Source organism: Trachurus japonicus, chromosome 12 (genome assembly GCF_045865225.1).
Source record: "Trachurus japonicus isolate A0001 chromosome 12, Traja_1.0".
NCBI lineage: Eukaryota > Metazoa > Chordata > Actinopteri > Carangiformes > Carangidae > Trachurus > Trachurus japonicus.
The window spans coordinates 11000732-11015052 of NC_140918.1; the positions used below are offsets into that span (position 1 = coordinate 11000732).

Consider the following 14321-nt stretch of genomic DNA (forward strand, 5'->3'; position numbering starts at 1 on the left):
ATGAGACAGACTAATAAAGTAACAGCGCAAAAAAAAGAAAAAGTTATTGTTATTGTTGTCTGTTGTATTTTATGTGGTTGTGTTTTATGTTGTATTTATTTTTTTGCAAACTTGTTGTATTTTAATATGCAATGACAATAAAGGCCTTCGATTCAGTTCAATTCAAAGAAAGACCAGAAAACACTTCATTTTATAGGCCAGTTATTTTCTAATCAATGCTCAATAGTTTCCTAGAAAGATAAATAGCGTATTTATTGTTTTGCAATCTCGTGTTTTAATATGCAATGACAATAAAGACCTTCAGTTCCATTCAACTCAATTCAATTCAATTAAATTCAAAGAAAAGAAAAGACCAGAAAACTCTAAATTTTACAGGCCAGTTATTTGCTAATCAATGCTCACTAGTTTCCTAGAATAATAAATAACATAATATATTAATTAAGTATTGAATTAAAATTTAATTTTTACTTGTAGAGAAAACTTGAAGATGTGTATGTGATTGTGTTCATTTCCAGAGTCATGTGAATATTTATTTATCATTAGTTTATTATCTCAAATTGTCTTCTCTCTGTGTGATCAAATTGTAATTGTAAAGACTAAAGGGTCACACAATGTAGCAATCCATTGGAAATGTACATCATGTAAATCATTTCCAGGAAGCTTTTCTATAAAATGATTAGAAACTTAAATACATGTTGAATAAACAACTGACCCGGTGTCAGGTAATGTCTACATAAACAAACCCAGTGCTGCTGCCGTGCATGCATTATATCTTTCTGTATGTGTGCAGATGGTCATGTGCTCTCACGTCTCTCCAACAGAGCATGAACAGCGACTGCGACATCAGGAACTCTCCGGAGAACCGTCTGCTGATAAAGAGGATGTTGATCAAGTGTGCAGATGTGGCAAACCCCTGCAGACCGCTGGAGCTCTGCATCGAGTGGGCCGGGCGCATCTCGGAGGAGTACTTCGCACAGGTGCGTGGACGCTGCTAATACGGCTCAGCGTAATGGAGCGGTGGCGTTCAAAGCTGTCAAATCTATCTGTCAAAGAGGGGAAGCCGTTTGTTAATTTTGATTGTTTCGTTGTCGCTCTTTGTAGAATTTATCTCATGACATCTGGTCAAATGTACTAAACTGATTTGCACCAGACTTTGTGGAGGTAAGGGGAGTGGGCCGAGGAAGAAACCACAACACTTTGGTGCAGATCGTTCCACTTTGAAATATTTTTATGGCCATTTTTCCACAAACACATTACAAACTACAAACAGTGCCCATCTTAATGAAATCCCTGTTAAAAAGATATACCAAACCCACAACCCACTTGAAAAAAATGACTGCGTACAATTTTATAGGTGTACTGTGGGAGGTTGTCATAGCACTTATTTAAATATTTACATACAATTGACAGTGATACAGCACTTAACCACCTCAAGAGAAAGAAGAAAAAAAGGGAGGACATATACCGTACTTTCATGAATTAAAATATCCCAAATTTCATAAAACAAAATTCATTACTAAATAACTGACAAACCTTAATGACGCAAAAATGTCATTTTGCCAATTGTCAGTGCAGCTGCAGTCAATCATTCCCTTCAATACATTATTTGTGAGTCTTTTTCCAGCATATTTAAAGAAGGGTTTCCAAGTCTTAAAGACATTTTTTTAATATTTTCATCAAGAAAGAATCAACTTTATATGATTTGATTGCAGGTCCAGATAATACACAATAATAATCTACATCTTTACTTCTGTTACTTCATTGTGATTTGTGTGTGTTTGTGTGTGTTTGTGCTGCAGACGGATGAGGAGAAGAGACAGAAAACAATACAACGAAAGAAAAGACAGAGATACAGAAATACAAAAAAACAAGAAAAAGAAAGCACAAGTCAAAGGCAACAAAAAACAGAAAATCTACAACAAAAAGACAAACAAAGAACAGATAGACAAGCAAAAAGAGAGATAAAGGAACATAAAATCAAAATAAACAAAGGAACAAGAACGAAAACACACTCCCAAAACCAAAAAAAACAACAGAACAAAAAGAAACAAGATACAAGAAAAAAGACAAAAGAAACAAACGAACGACGACAACACCCAGACCCCAAAAATACCCTCCACAACCCCCCACCGCCCCCGAGCGAACCACCGAACGACCCGCCAGAAAAAACGACCAGGACCCACCCGCGCCACCGGAGGACACGCACACCAACCCACGCAACCCCATCGACATCGACACAACTAAGCGCCGCACCCACCCCCCGGGGATAAGGCCTGGGCCCGGTGGTTGAATATATATGGCCAGGAGTTCGACACACAGAACACCCTCTGAAGCCCAGGGAGGGGGGGGGAACAAGGGGGGGAAACGACCTGGGCCAAACAGGATCGGGTGGGCCGTTGGGGGTGTAGGGGGGGGGTGGGGGGGGGGGGAAGGGGGGGGGTATGACTGGGCGAGGGGGGGGGGGGGAGCGGTATAGGGGGGGGGAGGGGGGCAGGAGAGGGGGGGCGCGGGGGGGGGGAGGGGGGAGGGAGGGCAGGGAGGGGGGGGGGGCAGTTAGGCGGAGGGGGGGCGGGCGGGGGGGGGGGGTGGGGGGGGGGTGGGTTGGGGGGGGGGGGGAGGTAGGGCGCGGGGGGGGGGGGGGGGGCCCGGGAAGTGGGGTGGGGGTGGGTACATGCGTGCGCGGCGAGGGGTAGGGCGCGAGGGGGGCGGGGGGTGTGCGGGGGGGTTGGCGGGGGGGGGGGGGGAGGTATTCAATCTCCGGGCGGGGGTGGTCGGGGGGGGGGAGCGGGGGGGGGGGGGGGGGGGGGGGGAGGGGGGGGGGGGGAGGGGGTGGGGGGTGGGGGGGGGGGGGGGGGGGTCTGGGGGGAGGGGGGGGGTTGGGGGGGGGGGGGTGGGGGGGGGGGGGGGGGGGGGGGGGGGGGGGGGGGGGGGGGGGGGGGGGGGGGTGTGGGGGGGAGGGGGGGGGGGTACTGGTGTGGGGGGGGGGGGGGGGGGGGGGTGGGGGGGGGGGGGGGGGTGGGGGTGGGGGGGGGGGGGGGGGGGGTGGATGGGTTGGGGGGTTTGGGTTTATAGTGAGGGTTGTGTGTGAGGGTTTTCTGACTTTCATATTTGTTTGGTTGTGTTGGTATGATGATCGCAACTAGCGCACATGGACAATTGGCAAATTTACATTAATAGGGGTTAGACCGAACAATTAATACGTAATGCAACCTATAATTTTGTTTTAAGAAATTTTAGGAAAATTTTGGCTATATAAATACATGAAAGTATATGTCCTCGCCTTTTTTTCTTCTTTCTCTTGAGGTGGTTAAGTTGCAGTAACCCTGTCAAATCGTAATGGCGAGGCTCGGGGGGGGTCTGACGTTAATGTGTGGGATGGACAGAATCTTCCGGTCCGCGGCTATACAGTGGAGCGCCCTCGCGGAGGGGTGCTGCACGCGGAAATCTTGTAACTGAGATGGATATAACAAGGGGTGGCGGATGGGGGGGGAGGTGGTGCAGTGGTGGGGGCGTGAGACCTTATAAAATTAGAGTTAGGATGAACGCGGAATGTGAAAAAGTGCGGTAGTGGAAGTGTGCAAATTATAGGACACACATGTCTCGGCGCGAGACGAAGGCGACCAGATAAGGTGGATCGAGAGTGGTTATAATCAGGGGAAATGCAGGGCGAGCCGACCGAGCTTTTCCTTACTTTCGGATTTACGTGCATTCTGAGAATACGCAGCAGCATTCGCCGTTTAATGGTCGGCAACTTTTCACTAGGGACGGTATGGTGATCGTCTACCAACCTCTGAATTTAATTCTTGATGAAATGAAAAACATAGTTCTGTCTTGGCGCCGGGTCGAAGAAAATTCTACGGTGCAGAAACGCGGAGAGCTCATAAATAGTAGTGTGAAAACGCTTCGCTTTTTTCCAAAACTCCTGTTGTCCCTTTAAATTATAATATATATATTTTATTTCAGCAGTAAAACAAAATAGGCACAATTTTCAGTTTGTCCTTCATATGTAACAGTAAAATAACATAGGACAGTTGAAGAACCAAAAAAAACCACCAAAACCACAAAAGCAAATCATACATACTGTATTTGAAAAGGGAGTGAGAATGAAGCTGTTCTCATTGAATCCACCCCCCTTTTCCAACAAATAATAAATAGATCGATTACATGTTCCCACTTCCATAATTGCATCTCATTCCATCGTTAAAACAAAGCACTGTACAATAATGTTAAATAAGCCAGATTAATAAGCCACGACTAATAGAGGGTCCTAAACCGCAGGCAGGTTGTTGTAAAAGTAAAAAAGACACATGAGAAATACATAGAAGAACCATAGAAGACTCAATAAAGCAGAAAACTGACTCAATGAAGAACACACACAAAGGCAAGACACAATAAAACAAAAATCAACAGTGACCTAGAACGTGGAAAAGAAAAACAGTTTTCTCTCTCACCTCTGAACTCCTCTTCTTCGTCCCGTTCTCGTCTCCCCAGCGGCCTGCAGGAGGGCTCGCCACCAATCTGACCTCTGACCTCCAGAACAAGATGGAACGCTCTGACATCGACAAGTCCGCTGTCCCTCACGATAAGTCTGCTCAGATCTCTCTGAAGCCAAACCCCACGCGTGTCCCCCAGGGTAAAAAACAGACATCCCCCTCCATGTTTTTAAACCATTTTCTAATAATGTCACACAGTCCACAAACAGAAATAGAAAAACACTGAACCGTGTTTTTCTATTTCTGTCTCAGTCATCTAGTTTCGGTCCCGCTGCAGCACCTCCACCCCCCAGGAGTGGAATCCAGTTCAGCCAGTAAACGTGTCCCGCCCAGACGCCATGGCAGCTGTCCCAGCAGATAGAGGGAGGACAGAGTCTCAACCCAAGAGCCCAGGTGGGTGTGATATAAATAACAACACCTCTATATTAAATTTATACTAAATACAAATAATATAAGTTTTGTATTTACAGAATTGTCCCCCTACGGAAGCCCTAATGAAATTAAACTTGGTTTTAAGGAGTATAACATCATAATTAATTATTGAACATCATCATTCAGTGCAGCAACATCAGAGAGCAGGAATATATTGATTAGGATCAATTTTTTTCGCATATAAACAATAAGTGCAATCATCCAAGAGGAATGTTTCAGCTTTCATCTACTGATGCTGAACTTGTCATCCGCTACAATTACTTACCTTCTTCATGGGCGTCTCCATGGTATTCACACTCCCTTGAACTTTACCACATTTTGTGACGTTTACAACCCCAAAACTTTCAATTTTTTCTCCCGACAAACAAACAAAGAGTTACCGGTCTCACAGGTGAAGGATAAGACTTTCCAGACAATTGAGTTCAGGTGCTCATGAAGTTTGAGAAGTCCAAACAGTAGAAAAGGAAAAGTGAAAACACATACTTCAGGCACCGGTCTTCGTCAGGGGTGACATCAAACCTAACGCGCAACGAAGACCGTCTGGGTCGAAAACCAGTAGCCTCTCATATATTTTATTTTATATTTTTTTTTAATAAGTATAATGTCCCTAAATCCGAAATAAAGGCTTTTTAAAAATTCCTTTGCTCATTCGAGTGCCTAAAGTAAGCGTTTCGCTTTTCTTTTCTCTACTTTGGACTTCAAGGGTATTTTATTGGGATTTATGTGACAGACAGACCAACACAAAGTAGCACATAATTGTTAAGTGGAAGGAATTATACATGGTGTTTTATAACAAATACAAATACCCACTCCCAATAAAATATCTAGAAGTTTGAGGTTGTTATACACGTGACTAAATGTTTGCACGGAGGCGCTGTAAGTCGTTATCTCAAAAAACAAAGTTAATGATTTTTGAGCTTTCAAGAAAATCATCTTGAAAATTATAGTGTACGACTGTTGGTGACCCCTCGGGCTTCCGTAGTTCTCAACAATAATATATCAACTTTAAACTGAATGAAACACAAACTCTAAATTCCTGCTTCAATAGAATCTTGCAGGTTGTCAGGAGAACACGCTTGCAGCAGTTCCAGTGTTGTAGTTGTTACTGATGTATGTGAGTTTCCTGTTCCTCAGCAGCACGAAAGAGTTGGAGACCACAGCGTCGTGCCACAGAGTTCGCTTCTTCGTAAGCGGAACCACCAAACGAGGAGCAGGCCCGCGACGAGCTGCAGTGGCAGATTCAAAACTGTGAGACATCCAACGTGTTCATCATGACGACGATCGAGTTTTTTCGACTCTTTTTTATTTTGTCTTTGTGGAGATGAAACCTGCAGCTGTGACTTGTGTTTGTCCGCAGAACCGAGGGACGAGATACGGAGTGGAGAACACATCCAGGGCCTGGACGCCGACATGCGGCCCAAGACGGCCTCGAGCGAAGCTTCTCACAACCCGCTGGAGAACCGGACCGGACGACCGGGAGCGACCTATGCAGATAGAACGAGTTCTGCGGACCGGCGGGTGTGCGGTTTGTACAAACAGAAGCTGAGATGCCGAGTGCTGATTGTGTTCTCTTCTGTTTTCCCTTCTGATAGCAGTTCAGCTCGGCCTCGGCACCGAGGTTCCATCACAGGAGACCAGCATCACGGCTCTGAAGCAGAAGCTGGCTGAAAGCTCAGTGAGTCTGAACAAAGCCTTTTTAGTTTTTGTTTTATTTCAGTCTCTTATAAAAGCCGACCACGACCGTCTACCCTCGGCTCCACCCCAGGGGGCGGGATGAAGCTTACTTTCAACTTGCCTAGCACCAATAGGGTAGCGCCTACGACCAATCAGAGCACAGCGCAGGATGAGACGAGCAAGCATGTAGATTAAACATTTCCCATATCCCTCGGCAAAACACCAAAATACATCCATCTTCTAATTGAATAGACTTCAGTGCTGTTTCTTGCTCAACATTTAAGACAAAATGCAAGTTTAATATCTTTCAAAGTTGATGCCAACGCCGTTCAAAGAACGATTCCTTTGGCCAAAGCCATCTGTTCATGTTTTTTCCACACGTCGCAAAAGTATGTCTCACTGTCATTGCGTGTAAGTAAGCCGCCCAATCGACTCTCAAAACAGATAGAGCGCTGTGATTGGTCAACACAAATGTGTTCGAGACAAAAAAAAGTTCCCTATGGCTTCGTTTTCTAAGACCCCACCTACGGAGCAAAGAGTATGCAGCCGAAAGGTGCAGTCTATATTTCTAGCAAGTCTCTTTATGTATTTCAGTTTTCTTTTAAAAAAGGAAATAGAAACAGTTGTAATACAAAAAAATTGCAACTCCTAAATGAACGGGCCACAAAGACGCAAACTTATGTAGTCTACCCCGTTTTTCTCCAAGAACTCTTATTACAAATTTAGGTAATATATGTACAAAACAAAAGAAGAAAGAAGACAAATAGAATAAACATAAATAAAAATGATGGCTGTAGATCAGCTCATCATTCCTAAGGTCTGAATATGTCGCCATGCAGACTTTTTATATCATTTCTTGCAACAGCAAACGCCACCGCAAACGGCCAGATTGCTGCTACATACAGAAATATCAAAACCAAAAACACACAAATGCAACATGAGAAATTGCTGCAATCACAGAAACTATTTTCAAACCAAGAACCAAATGAGAAAGAAAAATGTTGCAAAATGCTTTTTCTGTTGGCATTTGTTCTGTGAGTTTGTTGTGTTTTTATGGTTTTTAAACATAATCTGTATTGCAACATCTGGCCTCAAATTGCGCGTGGTTGACCACCGTATGAATCAGATCGAAAAACAATAGAAAAAACCTCGTCTGTTCATAGAAACCTCAGGAGAATTTTCCTTTTGTAGCAAATGTCAACCCCAGTGGCTGGGCAATAACCACTGACAAATGCGCATCAGTATTCCACATTAATCACCACGGTGGCAGAAGTGGCCAGACAGATGTATATGTCGCAGAATCATCATCAGCAGAATAGCACGCATAAACAGCTCCTCTCACTCTAGGAAGACACTCACTGCATAAGATGAAACGCTCATCACAGCCGGAAGCAACTTGATCAAGATCCAGGAAGCAGTGTGCAGCTCTGTCCACTGGAAGCAGGCAGCCCTGAGACGTCCCCCCCCCCCCCCGCAGCCAAACTGCCAGCCCGCGTCCTGCTCCGGGAAATCACGCTGGTGGTGCCGCTCCTGGAACACCGTGGGGCGGAGGCACCCAGAAGCTGCTGCTCAGTGACAGGAAGACGACAAAGAAGATTGCGTCCGAGTGATCAATCATAATAATTATTTTAGCTTCATGTTTTAACAATGGCAGCTTTTCCCTAAACCAAACTGAACAAATAATTAAAGCAGAAGTAACGAATCCGTGTTGTTTTGGGGCTAATGCTGGGTTCCAGGCAGCTTATAGAAACCGTAAGTTACAGCTTCAAGTCACGAATACGACTTTGTAGCGTTCCCAGCAACCCACTCGGGTTTTTTTTTTTCTTACCCGACCAGTTTTAACCTGTGAAAGTCACAATAACGGCCACTTCGTGAACTTCCGACCCCGTTTCAACTCGTACCAATCGACACTGGTACGACTTCCACCAGTCGGAAAACACAAGTTACGGGCTGCCTTGAACGCACCATAACTTCTTGTCAGCCGATGGAGTTAGCAGCCCCGACCCTTGTCATGGATCTAACGGCCCTCGTCCCTAACGTCATACCACATGCAGGCGCATCCTTAGGCTCTACACACAGCCCTTCAAGCCCGTTCTCTTCTCCTCATTGGATAAAGGTTGTGGAATACAAGAAAAGTTTTTCCCTCTTCCCTCCTCGGCTCAAGCAGAGCGTGACAAGACAGACCCGTGGTTTCAGACCAAACAAACTCTTATGTAAGTTATTGCCCGTCGGAAGATAAACTAATTAAAGACTTCTATTAACACAAACATTCCGACTAAGACTTCTCTTTAATCAACTTAATTAGTTACTGAAGAAAAACAACAATTTTTCTGGATTTTAATTGATTGAATTAAAAAAATAACTGTGATAGGAACATTCTCCTGACACTGATTGAGGATTTGGATAGGCCTATATAGAAATACTGAAACAGGAAATGACTCTGTCACCCTTCATTGATCGAGCAGAAACCCCCCCCCTGAAGGCTCCAGGTTCGTGTGTGCAAGAGGTCGTTACTGTTATGAGCCTCACTTTAATGCCCGCCACACAGTTTTGTAGATCAGCATGTATAATGACATGAACTCTGACCTCAGACGTGACTGCAAAAAAAGCACCGATTAGATTTAAAAAATAAAGAAACAACAGAGCATGTAACAACTCCACCTGCCCACAGCAATGAATGTCGTCAATTATCGTCATTGACCCAGTATTTAAAGACACAGATCCGTTTTTTAATCATCAAGCCTTTACAGTTAATAATGAGAAAGATATAATCAATAACGTCAAAAAAATCATTTGTAACCTCATGTTTCTGGATCCAAACAGTTAAAATTATTAAACAACTGGAAAATTAAAACGTTCCCCCCCTCCTGAAAGAGATCAGAGTAAATGTTCAAGTTGGTTTTTAGGTAATAAACAATAATACGTCGACATTAACTATGCAAACATTCCATGTGAAGATATAGGAGGGAAAACAGGAAGTAGGTGAGCTTTTTAAAAAAACAAAAGCCCTGAATTTTATTGGGCTTTTAATTTCCTTTATATGTTTCAAGATGTTTGGACCTATTTAGTCTATGATTATATCCCCCTCTAATATTTTTATTTCCATTATAATTCCCACAAAATTTTATACTTCCACCAATCATCTCAAAAGTGTTTTGTTGTTTTTGTTACGTACTTATATTATTTCTGGTTTTCCATTGTATCATTTATTTTTAATATCTAACATATGATTCATGTTTCACACAGCTTGCGTTTTATTATATTTATTATCTTATCTTTCCTGACCTGCCTGACATTTATTGTCCTTAGGCATTTATTATTACTCTTGACTTTTAATTCTGTAAAGCACTGTTGTGTTTGCAATTATTTGAAAAGTGCAGTACAAATAAAAGACTGAGAATTGATTCATTGACTGAATGATTAGGCTAACATATCCGGTGTGGTGAGGTTGATTTTGCACATCTACTTTTTTTTTCATGTTTTTGAACCTGTGCCGGGTTTTTTCCTGGGAGATGGTTGTCCCTGGTATCACGTCACTCTGCTCGAATAAAATGCCCTCTGCAACGTGTTTCACGTGATTTTCTTCTGCTCCTTTTTTCTTCGACTCGACAGCGTTTAGCGTGACACACCCACTCTGTACACACACACAAACAGACAAACTAAGGAACTCATTCCTCCACCAAAAAAACAAGTCAGTTGTTTCCCAGAGCCGGACCGTCCTCAGCACTTTTATGACTATACAGCCGAGCCCTCCATTCAGTCGACGTGCCCCGGCTGAGAGGCCATTTCTTCCTGACTCGCGGATTACTTCTGAACATTTTCACTTAAGGGCCCAGATTGCTACCTGTCATGTTGCCCTCCGCTGAGAGGGCAATTTAAGGAGAAAAACCTGGTCGCCGTGCAAAATGCCCCCCTCCTTCTCTGCCCTGACATGGAGTGCATCTCTTAATCTGCATCTCTGTCGTGATGTCGTGTGCACCTCGCCCCCTTCTAGCCCACATGCATCAGCATATATGTAGGCCAACGCCTCTTTTTTTTGTGTGTGTGGTGTTTGTCCCACGCTCTGTCACTCTGACATGACCCAGGTGGAACCTCCCAGACTGAGAGCTGCTGGACCTTGGAAGTTTCCTTTCAAAAGACGCTGTAGTTTACCACAGGAGAAGACACAAGATCGAACGTGCAGAAGATTTGATTGATACTCTGACTGTTTGGATAATTTGGTTGGACTTTGTCATGGTAACCTGGAGAAAGATTAGAGGTTAGGATGAGTGTCCGTTTCGAAGATGCAGCGGTTTACCGAACAGTGAATATACAAGAATCTAACGATCATAAGATTTGATTGAAGACTCCTACTGTTTGGATGAATTTGTTGGAGCGACAAAACGTGTTTTGTCACGCCAACCTGGAAAAATTTAGAAGACATGGGATTGAATATCCCTTTACAAAGAGGGCTGTGTTTTCCCACGGACAAGAAACCACTGATTGAGACGTATCTTATGTAGACCACTTTTGTCTCTGTCTGGTAACCTGGAGCGGCGTCCATGTCCTAAAACCGTAAGATGCATGTGACCGTTAAGGCCTTGCGTCCGCTCTGACCGTCTACATTTTCACCTTCCTGCTCGCCTTCCCTCCAACCATCATCGACCTCTTTCGTGTACGTGCCAAGGCCCGTAAGCCGGCGCCACGCCCCAACGGGTCTACGCCCATCAACCTGTGCGTGGCAACCTGTCCTGGTCGTCTGGCTGCCCGGCAAGGCTCTGGAGACAGGCTGCTTCCAGGACTGGCGGCTAGCCTCCGCCCCCTCCTGCCCCAATCTACAGCTTCTTCCCTTCTCCTCGCTGTACAGGCAGCTGCCTCTTCATCACGGCGGTACGGTCGGCCGGGTAACCGACCTCAGCATCGCCTTCCCCATCGTCTACAAGAGGTACCCAAGCGCGCCAGGATCCCTGCTTCAATCAGCGGCGCTCTGAGGGCCGCTGGTGATGCTGCACCTTCAGCATCCGCCCTGGTGGCCGAGGTGCGGGCATACCTTACTTCCGTCTCCACCCGGGACCAAACCACCGCCTGCTACGAGAAACTACGACTAGACGCCCCAGCTGGCGATCCTGCTGCCCTCTGCGCCTGGAGATTGGCCATCGGTCCTGTTTCCTCCTTGCCGCTGCCGTGACGTCCTTCTGCACGCTGCGCTGCGTCGCCCCTGGTTGTTGCGCTCGAATATACCCCCGAAGGAGGAAGTAGGAGAGTCCTGAACCTCGCCCTCGACCACCTCGGCCCGTGATTCGTGGTGTGCTTACGCCCACTTACAACACCTCGCCACATCGTGGGGTTGCGCTGAAGAAAAGCGTCGACTGGAGGTCCTCGCCATGTTGACCACCCTGCAACGTCTTCCTGGAGCCTGTGGTGATGTCAGATGCTGTCTCCGGCCGTGTCCCGGGGCATCAGGGAAGAATATGTCGACGGCAGAGTCATTTCAGGCCGAATCGAGGGGCTCGACGACCCGCAACAATGTCAATGGAGTTCGCAATTGTAAGGCTAACCGCCGACGATGTCTGAGAAGAGCCAGGGCGGGGGCCAGGTCACTAAGTCATTCAGGAGTGAGGTACAGTGTGGTCGAGGACTAGTCGTGGAGAATCACAAAGGCAAACAGGATAAAACATAGGAAAAGACCACGCCCATGAGTACCTTAAAATTGTCTGCTACCAAATGTCAAGATCGAGGAACCTCCGACCGCAAAGGTGGATCCAACAAACACTCGGCCGAGGCCCAAGTCCTGGACTGAGGCTTCGATCAACATGACTTTTACCCTCCGGTATTGACTGACAGCTTTCAGGATATTATTTGTTTGAATTGGTCCAGATTGAATGCATTATTTTCCCCCACATCAGACTTGATGTTATAATGGGCCAGATTCAGGCCGAGGAACTGGGCAGGTTTTCACCCAGAGACGCTAGGTGGAAAGGCAGAGAGAACCGTCCATTACTCCCTGGAACTAGTTTACCGAAGTCACTGGTTTAAACCAGCACTATAGGACTCTGGAGCTGGAGCTAAGGACACATGGAGTTAAGGTGGAAATCCTGCATACATCTACAAACTGGTTTCAACACCACAGAAAATAAGCTTTTTGCGTTCTGAGTGTAGACCTGGATTTGAAACTCACCATCCAGATAATAGTTTCCAATAAAAAACCGGCTCCACCTGGTGTCAGATAGTTTAGTATCAATCACCACAGCATTATCCACGAGACAGAGGACAGTTTGATGTGAGCATGAGTTGAGTCTGTGCATGTTTGTGCTTGGTTAGTTGTACTTGTATATTTTAGATGCATTGATTATTGTTCAATATCTAAATTTCTTTGGTCTGTTATAATGAGAATGTTTTTACAATTACCTAAAAACAATAAAGGACAAAGGACAGTTTTGTCAAAGACGAAAAAAATAAGCATAATCAGTTTTTTAATGAATATTACGACCTAATTACCCATAGTAGCCTTTTGAAAAAAATTTTAACACAAATAAAAATTAACTAAATACAAAGTTTAAGTCGCCCAACAAGATGGTGAATCAGGCGGTTCATATTGCCTGTAACACATTCAACACAAAACACAGAAATACAGAAAACATTACCGCCATTTTGAAAACACGGATAACAGCCAGACCATACATCTAGGTGTAAATAATAACAAATTCCAGTCTCTCTATGTCGTCTCTTGAGATTTTTTCCCTGTATAAAATGTTAAATTTAAAAAAGAAGGGGAACTGAACGAAACCTCCAGTGACTCAATTGTTGAAGAAACAAAGGACAAGGAATTACCCCAAGAAGTAGTTTGAAAATAACAAATGACACAGAATCTATGTAAAAACAAAATACCTTAATTTGCAATAGAATAATCAATAAACCGGGTCAAACTACCGGTAAAGGGCTGTTTTGAAATTGAACAAGTTATTAAGATAAATCTTGACATGTCGTGCCCTTGCTAAAAAAATGATAGTATATTGTATCAATACAACATGTGAGTTAGGTATCACATATGCAGTATATATTGTAATATTGTTTGTTAAAATTACAGCTGTTTGTAAATAAGGTTTGCATTAATAATGGAGGAAACCATATTTGGATACTATTATTTGGGATGTACTTAAATATCCCATGTATCTTACGCATTTGAATGTCTCAGCGTTTCCCCCTCCCTCGTTTATTTGAGTAACCAATTGTCAAATCTGTCACAGTCAAACAATGCCAGATCAGAGAAAAAAAATGACGAGGGGGTGGGACTAGAAAAAGAAAGGAGACGATCCTCAGGCGGGAGAAGACAAGACAAGGAAAAAAGACAAGCGACTCAAAGAAAAGACAAGTTGTAAGCCTGTTTGAAAGTGTTTAAAATTTGGCTGTTGAAACTTATATCCGTGCATTTTATTCTGGCAAAAAATGTCAGATGAGTGTCGGTTTGGAGCTGTACAGCCGAAATTCCCTAGTAAAAAACGTCGTGCCAAAACACCCCAACAAAACCATTTTCAGTTGTGTATCAGTGGCTAGCAAGCCTCGTCCACCAGGAGCTAGCTTGGGAGAAGAAGAGACCGGGTAGAGAACATATTGCCCGAGTTAACTGAGTGAGGTATGGACATTAATGTGAACTGGCGACAAATGACAAATGTATGGAACGAAAAGTGAGTTTATTATTAGTGTTAGAATTTATGCATAATCAAGCCTAAATGCCTGCCTGCC

General features: G+C 44.5%; 1 protein-coding gene across 1 annotated transcript in view; it reads left to right on the forward strand.

Moving 5' to 3' along the window:
- The window catches only part of pde8b (phosphodiesterase 8B), a 54159-nt gene that overhangs the window by 35782 nt on the left and 4056 nt on the right, over nt 1-14321 (forward strand). Inside the window, exons 21-22 of the mRNA XM_085793121.1 lie at nt 822-977; nt 1800-1818. Of these exons, the coding sequence (XP_085649247.1) occupies nt 822-977; nt 1800-1818 (175 nt within the window). The remainder of the gene's footprint in view (nt 1-821; nt 978-1799; nt 1819-14321) is intronic.